The 18,069-nt window shown below is 35.3% G+C and overlaps 1 protein-coding gene across 1 annotated transcript in view; it reads right to left on the minus strand.

The window, feature by feature from the left end:
* LOC105444149 (centriolin-like) overlaps window positions 1–18,069 on the minus strand; it is a 55,589-nt gene that overhangs the window by 30,818 nt on the left and 6,702 nt on the right. The window contains exons 5-13 of the mRNA XM_030998042.1: window positions 16,960–17,146; window positions 15,629–15,822; window positions 14,499–14,624; window positions 13,023–13,233; window positions 7,103–7,212; window positions 5,952–6,149; window positions 5,096–5,249; window positions 3,568–3,782; window positions 528–704 (exon numbers count right to left, since the gene is read on the minus strand). Of these exons, the coding sequence (XP_030853902.1) occupies window positions 528–704; window positions 3,568–3,782; window positions 5,096–5,249; window positions 5,952–6,149; window positions 7,103–7,212; window positions 13,023–13,233; window positions 14,499–14,624; window positions 15,629–15,822; window positions 16,960–17,146 (1,572 nt within the window). The remainder of the gene's footprint in view (window positions 1–527; window positions 705–3,567; window positions 3,783–5,095; window positions 5,250–5,951; window positions 6,150–7,102; window positions 7,213–13,022; window positions 13,234–14,498; window positions 14,625–15,628; window positions 15,823–16,959; window positions 17,147–18,069) is intronic.

Genomic DNA, 18,069 nt, shown 5'->3' on the forward strand with positions numbered 1-18,069 from the left:
TCAAAGCTATAAAACTCATATACTGTACCGGTACATGTATGTATCATCGTCATCAAGACTGTCATCAACTCTGTCACCACTATGCCACCATGACTTCTACCAATATCCACCTCCTCCTACTATTACTACAACTCCTCCTCCTCCTCATCATCATCATGATCACTATCTGCATGATCATCACCACAATAAGCATAACTAATGGCATCATCATCATTATCATCATCATCATCATCATCAAGAATATCATCGACTCTGTCATCACTACCCCATCATCACTCTCACCACTATCCTCCTCCTACTACTATAACTCCTCTTCCAAATCATCACCACAGTCATCACCATAACAATCATCATCTTCATGAACATCACCAAGTATTAACATCATCATTGTCATTTTTATTGTCAAAATTACAATCATGATCACCATCATCACTGTTCGAATCACCATGTTCATGATTATTACCGCAATAAGCAATAACATCATCACCATCATCACCGTTAGAATCGCCATGGCAACCCTTTCTTACCTCTGCCTCCCTCTGCTGTCTCCTCAGGGCATTCTTCAGTTTACCGGCCTCTTCTATGGCAGCTTTGAGCCTTGCATCTTTCTCAGGGTCTGGTGAGTTCATCCCTCTCTGCGATTCCTTCAGAGCCAGGTTCTCGGCCTCAATGTCCTGTTTAGCGTCTTCTGCATCTCTCAGTTTCTGTGAAGAGATGGGGGTATTTACAACATTCAGTACTTTAAAGGTACTTGGTAACATTGTTCAGATGAGAGATAGTGGAGCTAAGGTAGTGACTTCAATACTAGATGTACAATTAAAGATAATCTGAAAATATGAGTGAAAACGGACCATGATTCATGGTACAAATTGGGAAAAACTTTATCTGATCGATTCCTTAATTCTCCCAACTATATTATTACAATTAATTACATTTTAGGTGAATGAAAATCGTCACAAAGCAATAAAATGGCTCTTCATTCCATTCCAGACATTTAAGTGTTGACTGATTTTTTATAGCCTGTTTTATTTTATATGTTCATGGAAAAACGGTTGGGAAAATTCAAAAATGGTTGAGAGAATTTACTGTTAATCACTGTTAGAGGGTGTCATACATCGACTCCTTCAAAGAAAACCATAGATATCTTCATGGTTTGAGAATTTTTTCAGGATTTTTTGCATGTCAGAGGGTTAGTACAGTAGAAGGAATATAATAAGTAACATTTTATACAAAACTTAAGCAATTTTTTCGTCAACCTTCAACAATGTTACCAAGTCACTTTAAAGGGAGATGGTCGTCAGACTCCAAGCGCAGAACGTTATAATTCGCTGACACCAGACTTGGTGGAAATACCATTAATGGGTGTACACGTCTGCACACAGCAAACTCGTAGGCCAATCAAGAAATACCCTCTGTCTCTCGGAGAGTCTTTGGGTGATGCAAATGTCAGATAATGACTTTACCATACAGGGAAAAGACAGAGCATTACATGTACATAAAGCCTGTTGGTCATAACACTGCAGGCTAATCCTGGTAATTCTCGCTACCCCAAATAGCGATTCTGCCGAGATCCGGGGAAAATCCTGAAAACGCGCATTGCATTATGGGATAGCTTTTCGACATTACAGCTTCCTGTGCCGTCCTCCACAACAACACAGCGTCGCTTTCGCTCGGAAAGTTCGTGATCACAACCCTCTCTTTCACGGTAGAGTTTAACGGCCTTTTGTGCTAAAGTCACTAATTCTGCCCGAAGCTTTCCATTGCATGGTATTCCTCTGTCCGTTAAGATTTTTTAAAGTTCCGAAACTGTTTTTTTATCCATTTTGTGGTCGACGAGAAATACATGAACTGAGTGTTGTCTCTACACTGTTTACTGTATCGTCTGCTCGTGATTGTGACGCTGGTCGCTACATGCACAATTTTAAGACAATTATTTTTTTTTTACTTTTAGATTAACAGAAAAAAAACATGAATAAAAATAAAAATCTTTCCTGTAAACTATTTTTTGCTTTTTATTGTATATTCAAATTGAATAAAAACAAACTAAATTTAATGCATATATTATAATCTGTACAAATTACACTGATTGGCATCGATTTTAGCGTGCGTGAAAACTCTGCACAGCGAACACAGGCGCTAGCGCCAGCGGGATGGGACTCTATACCGGAAGTTGTAGTGACGACCCGAGAGAGTGAAAATTACCTCGTCTCGCGAATTTCGAGATTTTCGTACCTATTTAGGGTAGCGAGAATTGACAACACTCCCATGAGAGCCCACTTCTATGTGTTTTTAATACAATATCTGTGAAGCCTTCCATTTTCTCAATGACAGGTACATGTGTAATGTACATGTACACTCAATTCAAAATTGTAAGCATGCACCCTTATATTTTCCAATGTGTTTATTGTATTACCCATTTTTACACCAATAGAATTTGTTGCTTCAACCCGGACCAAGCACAAACACCACATCTAACACCAAACCTAACTTTAACCCTAAATCCAACAAATTTCAATTGGAATCCAAGCCATGATTCTACATGTATTTCTTTGAGGAAAAGCACCACTGAAAAAGTTGGATCAATTACACATGTTGGAGAAGGAGACTCAGATGAGTCCTGAGTAGTTTGCTTGCCTCTAACAAAAAAAACTAGTTTTCATGTTTTTTTTTCTTCTTTTGGACAACAGTACAATCCAGTCTTTCCATGGCACAAACACACTTCTGCAGGCACTTTATGACAACTGCTGAATACCAACTGCAAATCTTGAAGTGGTACATGAACGTTGGTATAGATATACATAAGCAGTGTTCCCAAAGATAAACCAAAAGATTGGTGCTTGTGAATTTTACCAGCAGACAAAATGTGTGAGAAATTAAGTAAAAATCAAGACATTTTCAAGTCAGAGAAATGAATGTGTGACAGAAAGAAGGGAGCAAAATAATGAAGGAAGTATCTGAATAGAACGTACTTCAAACAAATGAAATCCGCAAAAACACAATGCCTACCGTCTGGGTCCACCACAGCGCCAGCTTGTGGCCATCAAGTGAAGAATCAACAAAGATTTTTTTTAACCAAAGAAACCAAAGCGATCACAAGTAAATGAATTAATTGGTTGGGATTAGAAGAATCATAACACAGCCATTGTATATAAATTACATAATTCAAAAACTCATAATAGAGTGTAAACAATGCGTGTGATATATTTTGTAATAATTTTTAAAAACATATTATACATCATGTATTATTTTACAGCTGCACACTCTCAAAGAAAACATGAATATTATGTTTGGTGACATAATCTCAATTTCATATGAATTCTTTTGCAATGAAAGGTTAAAGAAATGATATAAGGAGAAGTTAAAACTAGCGTGTACTTTAATAGCCATTTGGTCTAATCTCCAATAAGTAGACTACCCATTTGGTCTATTGCTCATTTAGTCTAATTTTCCAGTCTGTCTACTATCCATATGGTCTAATAATCATTCAATCACAGCCAGTAATAATCATCAAATGATTATTAGACCTCATAAGACGGCATTTCAGGGAGGTAAAAAATGATAGACTACCTTTTCCAGAGCATCCACCTTTTTCTGTCCTTCCTCTTTCCTCCTCCTCTCTGCCTCCTTCAGTCTCCCTAAGAGCTCCTCTCTCTCCTGCTGGAGCCGGGCATTCTCCCTCTGCTGCTCCACGACCTGACCTTTGACCTGGTTCAGGTAATTGGTCAGGCCTCCCACAATGCTCTGCAGCTCGTTACGAAGCTCGTCGTTCAGATCGACTTGTCCTAAAAATTAAGATTTGATTTTGATCAGTTTTAAAGAAAAAAATACTTACGGAGCTTTTAAAAAAAAACAACAATAATATAAGTGAGATTTTGGCAGAGAAATAAATAATTGTAATGTAGTAGTTCATTACTTATGTTTTTACCAGAGATCTTTACAGTATTCATGAGCCTCAATGTATATTGCTCACTATGTTCTTGTTCATCATTTTCAGTGATTTTGATATCAATGACGTTTTGGTGGTTGCAGTCATTTGTATTAAAATGATGTTCAGAAATGTTAATCACACAATAAATTCATTCATAAATTAATTGTATGGATGAATAAATGTACAAAACTTAGAATGAATAACATCAAAGTAAATCAGCAGATGACATACACTCTATGAAATAATGATTGACTGAATATAAAATGGTAAACAAATAAATTGATAGATAAAATGAATGAATGAATAAGCAAATGAATGCATACATGAATGACAGGTACATGAATTATTTAAACCACAGTGGTCTATGTACTCTGATTATCATTGGGTGTTTGTATAATTTTACCATTTGTAATATTGTATTTTATGTACTTTTAAAATGTTCTTGTAAAATTTGAACAATTCAGCCAATGGCTGCTAATCGAGATTAGTCTTATACCATGAATAAATGAATAAATAAATAAATAAATAAACAAACAAATAATGTACAGTCAAACCTGTCTATAGCAACCACCCAAGGGAACACAAAAAGTGGCCTTTGCAGACAGGTGGTCTTTGTAGACAGGTTCCTTTCGTACATGTTTCAATGAGAAACCATTTTCAAGGGAAACAAAAAATGTGGTCTTTGTAGACAGGTGGTCACTAAAGCAGGTTTGACTGTATAGGCGGTGTCACACAGAAAAATCCCGACCCATCTTGAATGAACCAGATTTTAGAAATCTATTTTTTGCATTATAAAAACGTCGGTGACAGACAAGCTACAAATAATCCGGATAACTAAAATCCGGATTTTTGATGGTCCATTATAATATAATTGTGCGCAGGTTATGATAGCGCATTAAAAACCATATGCCAACCTATCATTGAGTCAAACATTGACCTTACACTGACCTTAGAGGATTAATTCAACATTGGTGTCAGACAGAAAAATCCCTTGAAAATTGAGAATTATCTTGCTTCGTTAGAGGACTTTTAAGGGATTTTTTAAGGGATTTTTTAAGGGATAATTGATGACAGACAGCCAATTAAGAGGATACTAAAATGATTTTTGGCCTCTGTGTGACACCGCCTTATATGAATGGTTACATTAGTGAAGGAGTTGAACCTCACCATCTGCTAGTTGTTGTTCTACAGCTTTCACCCTATCCATCTCTGCAGTGAGTCTACCCAGGGTGTTATCTAGATCATGCTGGAGGTTGGCGTAGTTCCTGGCTACCTGAGCGGCCTGGAGTTCCCTGTCAGCCAGCTGGGCATGAAGTTCAGCCTAGGAAAAGAACAATAATAATATTAATAATCCGTTCTTATACAGCACATAACACATTATAATACAACGTTCCTACGCGTTTCAAAAGAGCTTTAGCTCTGGCAGCTGTTATCAGCACACAGTGCATTTCAAGGAATAATCCTACCTGGGGGCTGTTTCATACATAAAGATCCTAAGTTGAACTTATCTTTAAGTTGGGCTTAACAATTATGGAAAGCTGTTAGTATCTTTAAAAATACTTTTAAAAGATATTGTAAAAGGCATAAATTGTTGATTCAAATCATCTGTTATCAAGGAGATTTCATGTTCTTGATGTGGAATTTATGAATAGTCTAATTTTTGCTTTACAATATATTCTATTTTAATGCTACAAATGGCTCTCCATAATATTCAAGTCCAACTTAAAGTTAAGTTCGACTTGGGATCTTTGTCATACACCCCCCAGGTACCTGTTTACCTCACTGGGCAAATGTAGATTTAAGTCTTGTGGAGGCTTGTTTAAATGATTGTTTTTTAGTGTCAGTGGTGTTTTCAAATCATTAATTGAATTGAATCTTGTTTATGAAGTGTTAAACTGGCATAATATTCTAAATTTGTTGAATTTCATTGATTTTAATCATTGTGTTTTTCTTCTCCACCCTCCTTTAAATAAAGTGGGAAATGAATGGAAGTCTTTCAATTTTTTCCATCACAACGACTTACGTGTCTTGGGTCGCCCTCCTCCATCAAGGCCAGCTGTCTCTTGAGATCAGCCATCTCTCTATCCTTAGCCTCGATGATATCCAGAGTGGTCGCCATGCCATCCTCCAATTGAGTGATGCGATCCTTGAGCCCCGTTACCGAGCGCAGATGCTCGCCTAGCAACCCCTCCAGGCGATGGCGCTCCTCTTCTTCGAGAGGCTGGATGGAAAAGAGGATTTATTGGTTAAAGATAAAGTTGAGTTCTGGAGGGCGTTTCACAAACTTTAAGCCTTTTTCTAATGACAAATGACACCAATTAGTGACAAATCTGCTGATAGCCAATCAGGAGCACGGATTTCAGAAGCTTATAACAAAAACTGTCATTTGTCACTGATGACAAGTATACATTTTGTGCCAAAATTGTTTGGCAAATGACATTTATTTGTAATCTTGAACATTCAGTGTAAGTTTAGTTTGATTCTGTGAGAAATCTTTCTTTTTTTTTTACCAGAACTCAAGTTATCTTTAAATCTCCCATTTTAAAAGACAAATTTATTTCAGTGATGCTTAGTAAAATAAAAATATATTTTGTATCAAAGTAAAAGGTATAGGTTGAGAAAAAACAACACTGAAGGTGACCTAAGCAAATTCCAAGATATTGAAAGTATTCATGCACACATTTATTGACATCTAGTTTTGTAATGAAAGGATTAAGAAATGATATAAGGAGAGGTTATAACTAGCATGTACCACCGGTAACAAGTTAGACTAAAAATGTGTCAGCTTACAAGAAAAAAAAGAGGTAACTCTTCATCAAGTGTCCCCAAGGATGTGATTGGGTGGGCAGCAAATTAATATGCATTTTGAGAACTACATTTATCCATTTTAAATGTTTCACCTGTCTTTCAGTTTCATGACATCTAAAGAACACTTTTCGCTCGAAATCTATACACGATCAACACTCTTAACCCATTGCTTACTGGAACCTGGTGGTCCCTGTGTTAAGTCTATGGGAATTAGATAATTCAGTAGTCAACCGGTTAACAATGAAAAGTTACACCTTTTCCATAACATTTCTTTATCCTTACAAAAATTGAAAAGTGGGTATTTGTAACACATGAAAATATGACCACTATCTTATCGTTGAGAACTCCAAGCTTGTGAAATCTTACAGGTTTTTTCTCCATCCTATGCTCTGCTTCTCGCAACCTGTCGTTCACCAATCTGATTTGATCATCTGCATCAGCTAGCTGTTTGTGTAATTTCTCCAGTCTTTCTTCAGCTGTGAGGTTGTGAAGGAAAAATTATAGTGTTGGCAATGACTAGAGAATTTTGATTGATTGATTGATTTACTTTTTTAAAACATGGTTAACTGACTTAACTCCAGCAACTAGGCTGGTTTGCAATGGGGACATGAAATAAATACGATTAAATATGAAATACAATTACAAATATCTCAAAACAACACAAAAACAAAATACACATAAGCATAAAAGTATTGGATGTTACAGAGCATAGTGATTGCTGTGATTATTGAGGTTAGAAGAATACAAAATTGCAGCAAAAATAGAACGTGAAATGCATGTACATAGTAAAATACAAAACATTCAAATATTCCAGGGCAGGTCCAAGCTATTGTCCCCTCTGGGGGTCAAATTTCATCTTTATATACATTTAACAAACTATACCTCATTTTAAAGCTGAAACTATGAATTTTATGAATCTGATAAAAAAAAATTAAAATTATCAAAATACGAAGAGTGCCAAGGTCGCGAACTTCGATTTTTATTAATTAGCGTGACGTACGGGACATTACATTTTAATTTTTGTATCTCATTTGAATTATTTGTTTAAAATTAAATATCTCAGGACATGTAGACCATCATGCTAGAAAATAGGAAAAAAATATAAAAACTTTCAAAATTAATTAATTATGCAAATGAGGTAGGTTCCGAAGTGTGATGTCCCGTACGTCACAATTTGATCATAATTTGTTTAATTTTAATTATGAAAATAATTTTTTTTTATAAAGATATTCTAGGAAGTTCTAATTTAGATGAATACCTAACAAAAAATAGGTTTAACAAAAATTACAAAAATTCTGTGTTGATTACATAATCAAATTAAGAAATGTGACGTACGGGACAAGTGTGTGACGTACGGGACAACCCCATACAAAACCAATGCAAGATGTGAAAAAGGAAATGACCAAAAGGAGAATACATACTGTGTAAGGAAACTTGTTGTATACAGGGATATATGAACATTCTAACCGGGTCCCTTCTAGAAATTTAATTGTTTGTACTGAATTTGATGTAATTAGTCTTCAAGCCAGACCCCTGGTATTATCAACTTTGGTATTTTGCCAGTTGATGTCCCCAATATTGGCAGGATGCTAAATATGTAAATCATAATAGTGTACTAGTTCCTGGAATGAGTCTAATGAAATTATATGGTAGTAGATGCACCAGAAGCTGGCTTTTGCAACTCATAGATGCTGTAGGTTATAATAGCCCATGGTATCAAGCTCTCCATGTGAGGTTGTTTTAATATTCTATTTAAATGTCATATTTAGATGTCATATATGATGGTAAAGGATTACAGCATACACTGTACATGTTATGGAGCCAGCCCAGGAATTCTGATCTCCTAAAAACTACATGTAAATCATAACTTTTAAGGAAGGATAGCCTTTTTGAATATTTCACACTCTCACCCACTTAGGATTTTTATCACTTTTACACCCATGCATTTTTGTTGATTTCACTTTAATCTTTTGAATTGTGGAAAAGGTCACACAAACCTTTAGGGTTTTAATTTCTCATACAATGTACCTGGTGCCAGGTGGTGTTAATAAGATGTCTTTAATCAATACGAAATACATTCAATTTTTATATTTTTGTATCCATCTTTCACAAACATGTAGGCTACATTAATGTACATGTACATCAAAATTCTTGAATATCTGACAGCAACATACATATGTATGTACATGTATGTACATGTTCTAATCTGTGATAAAAAGATTTAGAAAAGACAATATGTTCAGCATTATCTTTGAATTCCTTCAAAATTCTATGATATTACTATCAAGTAATTCAAACAAGCTATGAAGAAAAGACTTCATATTTGTAATGTATCTTTGTTCACAAACACTTAGAGCATAACAAATGTTCTTTGACAAAATATGATGTGCCGAGTGTGCCCCTGTGTTTCAAACAAGTTTAAATAAAAGTTTTCAAATTCAAGTTCATCTTCTTCATTAATTATTATCTAAAAACATTTAGCAATGTTGAATGGAATGGATCAAAGAAATAAGAAAAGATTGAAGCATGACTGCACATGATAGATGGGTAAATGGAATAAAAATGGTAATATAGTGTATATGAATGTAAATCAATTTGTTTTCTTTATTAAAGTAATATTTGTATTGATTTACCTCATAAATTATCACAGAGGATATTAAGTGATGGTCAGAGGATCTAATTGGGTTCTGAAACACTCTAATTGCCACTGATTTAAGTTAAAATTGTTCACATTTAACAAATTTTGACGAAAATTCTTCATTTCAATGCATTTTCCCATAGGGAAAAGTTGTCCCGTACGTCACGTGTCCCGTACGTCACATACACACATTTTTGTTTTGGTATATTACATAACAACGGAAGGTCAGAAAAATATAGTAATAGTTGTGATTAATGCTTGATTCCATAATGAATTAAGATATCATTACCATAAATCTCATAACTTAATAAATTCAGAGAACTTTTATGATGAACTTATTTTTGAAAAAGTCAGAAATTCTCTGGTCCCGTACGTCACGCAGCGCATTAATTACATTAAAAATTAATTTATGAATTGGTGAGAACTAAAACTTTTCACAAATGAACCAGCCCATAAAAGCCACAGACTAATACCAAAAGATAGCCATATAAATAATGTCATCCATTGTTATTTCTTGTTTAAAGTCTCTGAATGTCCCGTACGTCACAAAGCAAATAGCTTGGACCTGCCCTCCAATATAAATATATAGTATATAAAACGACACAAAGCATAAGATTGCATAATAGTTTTGGGTGAATGTATTCTCTGTATCATCAATACCAATTCTAAGAGATCATCATGACAAATATTAACAAATCTAAAGTATAAGAATGAGTTTACGCATAAACCTACCTACACAACTCCTAAAAATTTAAATGTACAACATATCAACTTACCAATTTAATCATCTACCATACATGAAGGTTTTGATGACACTAAAAATATTGATAACAAATATTGACACATCTGAGTCCAACTGGTCACTGCTTATCCCCTACAACATCTATGTTTTCCAAAACTAAATAAATTGAACACCAGTTTAGGCCTGATAACATCGCCATACCTCCATTTCAGTACATGTACATAAACAATTTGCAACCCATATATCTCTTCACCAAACCTGGTACTGCAGGCATTGTTGCCATGGTTACCAACCAAGCCAGGAAGAAGGAGCAGGTGCAATGGCAGAGAAGCTAGTCTAGTTCACACACTCAGCTTTTATTTTATGACAAAACTAATAAATTAAAAAATGTCATTAAAAATGAGTAGTTATGACTTCATGAAAAATCTTAAAAACAATAAAAATACAAACAAAGCAAACATAAATGTACATGTACATTATCTCCTCTTAATGTTGACTAATTTTCACCCATATTTCAGATATCACTGTGATTTTTCAAAAAGAGTATATACATGTTTGTATACAATTATTTATTTAATTATTATTATATACTTATATACTTATTATATTTTTTTTTTACTTATTAATGATTTAATTTATCCATGTTCTTTTTTTACCTTGTTATTTTTATTGTTATGCATTTTATATTGTAAACTGACTTGTTTAGTCTTCGGACTTTTTAATCAGTACTCGAATAAAACCAAATATATATGTATCTATCTATGTATGAGAAATTGCTATCCCATAGAAATATATGAAAAATTGCTATCCAATAGAAATATATCATAGCTCGGAAGCAGAATCTTTACATTAACTGTTAAATCAACTGTTAACAGTTCAACAATACTTGTCTTGAGCAGCCAATTTTATTTATGTTATAAATGTACATCACCTTGAATATATATTTGTTAATTTGTTCCAAATGAAAATCAATAAAATCCCTGTGGAGGGAAAAATATGTAGTTTTGATTGTTGTCTCCACAAGTGTTTCATTCATAGAAATCCCTACATTGTACAGGGTGTGTAAAGAAAAATGTTGTATTCACGTCTTTTTCACGATTTATTTACATACACACTAATGGATATAAAGTGACCTAAATGTAGTATTGAATACAAAATTGATTTGAGTAGACTGAGAGGTATCACAGGAAAATGGGGGCAGCTGCTTTAAAAAGTACAGGGTGTGTCAATAATAGTAAAAGTGGGTGTAATGGTTTTAGTTAAAAACTATATGAAATTTTAGGGCTACATATAAGAGCAAAGTGAATTGAAGATAAATGTACATGCCATCACACCACTCAGCCAAAGGTGCAAGTTTGCTATGTGGGTAATATTTAGTGCTAAAATGGTGTTTGGTGCGGCAACTTGTGCATTTTAACATTTTGTCACAATCAGAGTACATGATGTTATACACCCACAACCCATAGCTAATCTTACCCTCAAAGTCAAAATGCATAATACAATTGTATACCCAGAGGTTTCTTTTCATGCATTATTAACCTGGTTCTCACATCTACAATCTCTTTTATTGATCAAGGGAGCAGTCATTGTCATTATGCCTTGCACGCTTTAACAAACTTAATCTAAGAATTGATTATCTCATTATCTGTGTTTGCGGGTTTAACAGTACTGGTAGGTATCCATTCTGAACATGAGTACGCAGACACATCAGATACATGTATAAATACAAAGAATGCAGAATAAATAAATCAATAAAAATCTATTTCATAGCTATGTAGATAACATCACATGTCTGCTTGCACCTAAAAGCCTTGTTTACACATGAAGCAATGAAACACCTAAAACAAAACACGCTGCAACAAAGCGTTAGACATATCATTGCAAGAGACGATTTCAGAAAGGGGGAGGGGGGAAGGGGTAGTTAACGATGACCATATATGCATATTTGCCACAGCTTTCTTTCCAAATCTCAAAATACAGTGCTACAAAATTTTACATGTTTAATTGCAAGAGGCAGGGGGGAGTTAGGGGTGTTAAAAATGGCTATATTTGCCACAGTTTTTTTCTTTTCTTTTTTAGAAGATGTTTACCGCTTCACATCTAAAAGGGCCTTCATGTATATATATATATAGACCTATGCACGATTCTCATATGCTTCATCACCTCTCTTTGAATCTCTTTCTCTTTATCCCAAAGAATATTGTCCAGGGTTTCATTGATTTGTCTTCTTATGGATTGGTCCAACCCAAGGTATGTGTTGATTGCATGTAAACATATACGCACATGGGGACATGGATATCCCCCCACCCCCATGCTTATGTGTATTTTCAACAGCCTCAACAATTGTTGTATTTGCCACAGCATTTTTTTCTCTTTTTTTTTTCTTTTACAAAGAGGTTTACTCAGAGCTGCCAACCTTGTGCAACCCCAAAAAGGAACCATGATGGCAAAAAAAGAGAGGAATTTCAAGTAACAAAAAAAGAAGGAAATGATTAAAACAAAACTTACAACCACAGGCGACACAATTCCAATGCAGAAATGCCCATTCCTCATGCTGTTATTTTCATTTTAGGACCTACAGTGTATTTACAAGAACCGGCAGGTAATTTTTTTTGTTATTTTGTTATTGGTATTATCAGCGTTTCATTCTCTTCAAGAATAATTTTCTCTTGAAGTAAGTTTTAACCTTAGTTTTCTATTGAAGTAGTGATACAAATTTAAGGGCCTTCGGTTGATATGCTGTATGTTTGAAAAAAATAATTTTAAAATAAAAAAAAAAATGAAGAAAAAACGTACTACCGTACTTTAGAGAAAAAAACCGAAATAATTCCCGGAAAAACGCAATGGATGGCAGGTCTGTTTACTGCTTCAGAAACATGTCTCAGATGGTTTTTAATCGTTCTCACCTCTACCAATCTGTTTCTCTTTATCAGCCAAGGTAATGTCCAGGGTCTCGTTGAGTTGTCTCTTCATGGAGGGGTCCACGTCTGCACTCCCCGGGGTGAGGTGGTACCTCAGCTTCTGGCCCCTGGGGGTGAGGTACTGCTCCGAGGCAAACTCGTTGCGTCTGAAGCTGGCTTGGCCGATGTATGCACTCTCTTCCGTGCCACCATCAACCTGAATGGAGGAAAGTACCGGAAATTTCTTTTTATTAGTTTCTTTTTTCCTAAAAATAAAAAGCATCCTCAAGATTAAGCCATTAGCACCTAAACTACCCGGAACTGCCCCTCCTTTAACCCTTTACCTTTACTGCAAGAATGCTGAGACAGCAGTCGAGCTTCCAGGTCTATCTTCTTGGTCTATTTTCTTGTACTCATACTCTTTAATAATAATTTTCATTATATACAAGGGAGGCAGAGGGCAAGAGGTTGCATCTGAACAGCCCGAAACAGCCTGTCCGTTTTCGTCGGATTTCAACGTGCTATAGTATCCGTTCTAGGGTCTACCGAGATAGTATCATACGTACGTAATCCTTACGATGTCCACAGTAGGATTCTGCATAAAAAATAGCGCATGTTTCATATTGTTCAGAACAATGTAAAAATGAGAGCAATATTTTTCAGTGTGTAATAGGCCAGTTTTACACAATCTCTAATTGCTGTTGGGTTAATATAAACTTGTACATACCGGTATTGCAAATTGCTTGATCAAAGGCTGACAAGAACAATTTTTCTGATATAGGTTTTATTTGTGCCAGGAATTTTTTCATTTTTCTTTTACATCATGTCTTTTGGAACTCAATGAGTTCGTTACACAGGAGGCCTAAAAAAAAAGATGTTGTATTGCCCATTAGGTTCTAAAACATGGGGCGGTCGGTCGGAAATCTTTTTTTTTTTAAATAACTTTTTTAACTTCTTTTTTCCTCCTCTTTGGGCTGATATCTCTCAGTTTTGAATGCTTTAATATATTTTTCTCTAAAGAGATTTCAAGATTTTTGGGTCGGTCGCAAAGGGCAATACAATATCTTTTTTTTTAGGCCTGATTCATATACAAATGTAGTGTACATGCCATTGCCCATACTGAATCAGCAGTGGCAAAATATCACGAGGGTCATGATATTTTAATTCCATAACAATTTTGGGATAAGTTTCCGCTTTATAGGTGCACCAGAATATAAAAATACTTATAAGCTGTATTGACGTGACACTACAATATGCATTGCTCTATAAACGTTAAAATCTGCATGGAAAACAACAAAACAAAACAATTTAAAAAAATCTCTCCTTATAAACAATACTACATGTATATAACAATACTGGTAATATGATAAGAATTTCTTCTCCAAAACTTCTGGGCTACACAGCATATCACTGTTTTTCATTCATCAACAAACTTATGAGTACTAATTCTATCAACTTGGCTATGCCATCAAAATTCTTTACCTGGTCTACAAAAGCCATATAAGGGAGCGGTTCAAACTTGGCGTCGATCTTATGGAAGGCCAGCTCCTGCTCCAGACGATACTGCTTCTCACAGGCCTTGGTCAATTCAGCCGTCTTCCGTCTCAACTACATGTTCAAGATCAAGTTGATATATAGTCCATTCATTCATTCATAAAAAGAAAGATAGAAAAGATCATAAAATAGCAATAGCTACATAGAACAGAAATGTGGACATGCATGCAATAACTTATGTTTTGTATTCAACAGAATCAATAGCTAACAGTGACTGTGAAACGTTAAATTTTCAAGGAATCATTGATTTATAATTATGGTTCTTTGCTGCGTTCCTGTTTTTCTTTTCCGTTCCTGTAACATTGTTTCTCTCTTTCTGTCAATTTCTTCAATTTATCCTTAATTTCAAATAAACAAGAACGATACTTCAGGTTCTCGATGAAATTAAATACTGCAGATTTTTCAAGTACGGTAAATGGATACCTTGCAGTGCACTGTCATCAGGAAAATAACAATTTTTTTGGCAGAAATTCCATGTCTTCTCTCTCCCATTTCCCTTTGTTACTTCATTCAATATTTAAATAGATAAACCAATATCGGTAAGGGTATCCTCATCAGTAATGACAATGGTCCTCCTGAGGGTCCAGCCACTATCATTACCCCGGCACTGCCATCCAACCATTTTATTGACCTGGGTCCAGGCGAACAGAAGTGGGCGAAATATCAAGTACTGCACAGAGGACCTCTCGTATAAGATTAAGAGTTACAAGCCATCACCAACGAACACAACCATCCTAACAGCCATCACCCACATACACTATGAACATGACGGACAAAATATACAGTTCCTCATTCTACCCTCAACAATTGCTGTGGTAGACAAAGGAACATCCCTTCACTGCTATTATGTAAAAATGTGTAGAACAGGTGAATATGTATGTGACACCTGTTCTACACATTTTTACATTATAGCAGTGACGGGATGTTCCTTTGTCTACCACAGCAATTGTTGAGGGTAGAATGAGGAACTGTATATTTTGTCCTCTTTCTTTGTCCGTCATGTTCATAGTGATACCACAATGGTCAGCAAACATCATCCCTACTTCTCCTGCTCTCACCAGTTCATCCTTTGCTTTGAGTTCACTCTCCAGCTCTTTGACCCTCTGCTGGTCAAGTTGGGACTTCTTCTCCAGTGCCTGGGCCTTTCCCTCTGTCTTCTTTTTCTCGTCCAGGGTGGTGGTGTGGTCTGCTTCCAGGGCATGGAAACTCTTATCTCTGGCCTCCAGCTGGACCTCCAGGTTCTCAATCTCCTCTGAAAACAATGATAATGGATTTTCAATGGATTTCATCTTATTATTATTTATTTGACCAATCAGAAAACACACAGTATAACAATCAAATAATACATGTACATAGAAATGTCATACTACATGCAAACAGCTTTCAGAAAGTGGAGAGGAGAGAGAGAGAAGGATACAATCTGCTGGTCAGGGGTGACAAAAGCAATTGAAATTGCTATTACTTGAAAGCATGTCACCCCCCTCAGTCTGCATCCTGGAAAATTAAGAGTAAACAGAATAAAAATTCACAATATGAGATAATAAATATATAACAGGATAAAAATGAATTTCATGAATTTCATCAAAACCATTTATATTCTTCTCGTCATCAGGCCTAAAAAGAAAAAGTTGTTGCATTGCCCTTTGAGACCTACCAAAAAATCTTGAAATCTACGGTCGGCTTTTAAATTTGTTATATTGTTTTTTACTGTATTTTAGAAAAAAATGTATGAAGGGCATTCAAAACTAAGAAATATCAGCCCAAAGACCGACCCATGTTTTGGCACCTATAAAGAAGGCAATACAACATTTTTTTTTTAGGCCTCATCATAATCATTATCATTATAATCATAATCCTCATATTTATCATCATCATCATGTTCTTCATATTCATCATCATCATATTCTTCATATTCATCATGGATAAAATAGCAATCAGCATTACCAGGTATACGTGTACTCAAAAGTTTCATTATAAATGAAGTTCATCATCTTTATCATTAAAATAATAAGAATCAATTTTATCATCTGTAGGTTTACCACTTGTTAAACAAATTATGCTATCATTTTATATCCTTTTTTTTAAAATTGAATTTATTAACCATAATATACATGTAAAAGCAAACATACAATAGAAATAGAATTCATACAAAATACAAAGCAAATACATGATCAGGACCGCAAAGAAGCAAATTGCTTATAAATAGGGCCCCCACAAAAACCAAATTAAATTAAATATAATTCAGTCACCATAACCAGGTTACTCACTTTCAAAAAACACAATCATCATCATCTTCTTCATCATAACCATCATCACTATCATCACCACCACCCCACTACCACCACCACCACCAACTCCCCCACCACCACCACCACCATCATCACCTTACCTTGAGCAAACCTCTCCTCCGCTTCCATCCTCTCCCTCTCTGTGACCTGCTGCCTATCCAACAGCCCTACAGTTCTGAGATGGAACACGGCATAAAGGCGGTAGTGGGCCAGGTCGCACAGAGGATTCTTGGACAGAGACAGACTCACCAGATCTTTCAGAGGTCGTAGTCGAGCTACATCGCTCAGCTGTAGGAAATGTGACATGAATGGTATCAGGGGGGCGTTTCACAAAAGCCTTTTTTCAATGACAAATAACAAAAATCAGTGACAAATGTGCTCATAACCAATCAGAAGCAAGGATTTCAGTAGCTTATAACACAAATTGTCATTTGTCACTGATGACAAGTTTTGTGAAATGCTCTCCTGATCTTTCTTGTTCCTTGTAAAAGTCAAATAATAACAAGTTCTTCCACTGCGCATTTCAGGACCGTAGGCCCTAACAATTTACAAAGTGCAATTTACAATTTATGGTAACACTTATCAAAAAGTTAAGTTTTAAGGGCTTTTTTGAAGACTTTGACGTCTGTGACGGAGCGTGTCGAGTAGCAATACTGGAAGAGCGTTATGATGTCTTTTGGGCCTCCACATGCCAGTGCTGTCGCCATAGGTCTTTATAGAATAGAACCAAATGTTTTGTAACAAATTTGAATAATAGTGCATTGACACTGTTTCCAAACAAATGCTATACATGAGTTTCATCATCTCTATATAAGGGTGAAAAGAGATGTTTTCTTTGTCAATTGTTTTATATTGGAATACATTTAAATCATGATTTTCACAATGTTTGAGTTACTTTTTTATTATTCTGATAATTTTTCAATATTTCAGAACTGTATTAGCTGGATTTATATCAATATAGCACTTTATTCAGAGGATATAAAAGTGCTGAATGCTGTCATGGTCCTGGGCCCCATTTCATAAAACTTGTTATCAATCAAAAGTTACAATAACTGTGATAAGTCACTGGTACTGAAATCATGGTATTTGATTGGCTAAAAGCAAATTTGTCATAGAAAATTAGCATTGATAACAAGTTTTATGAAACCGGGCACTGGCTTTAGCTGAGCCACCATGAGGCACTTAATATTTTCAGGTAATTTTTCATACCA

Source organism: Strongylocentrotus purpuratus, unplaced genomic scaffold (genome assembly GCF_000002235.5).
Source record: "Strongylocentrotus purpuratus isolate Spur 01 unplaced genomic scaffold, Spur_5.0 spur5_scaffold_4, whole genome shotgun sequence".
Taxonomy (NCBI): domain Eukaryota; kingdom Metazoa; phylum Echinodermata; class Echinoidea; order Camarodonta; family Strongylocentrotidae; genus Strongylocentrotus; species Strongylocentrotus purpuratus.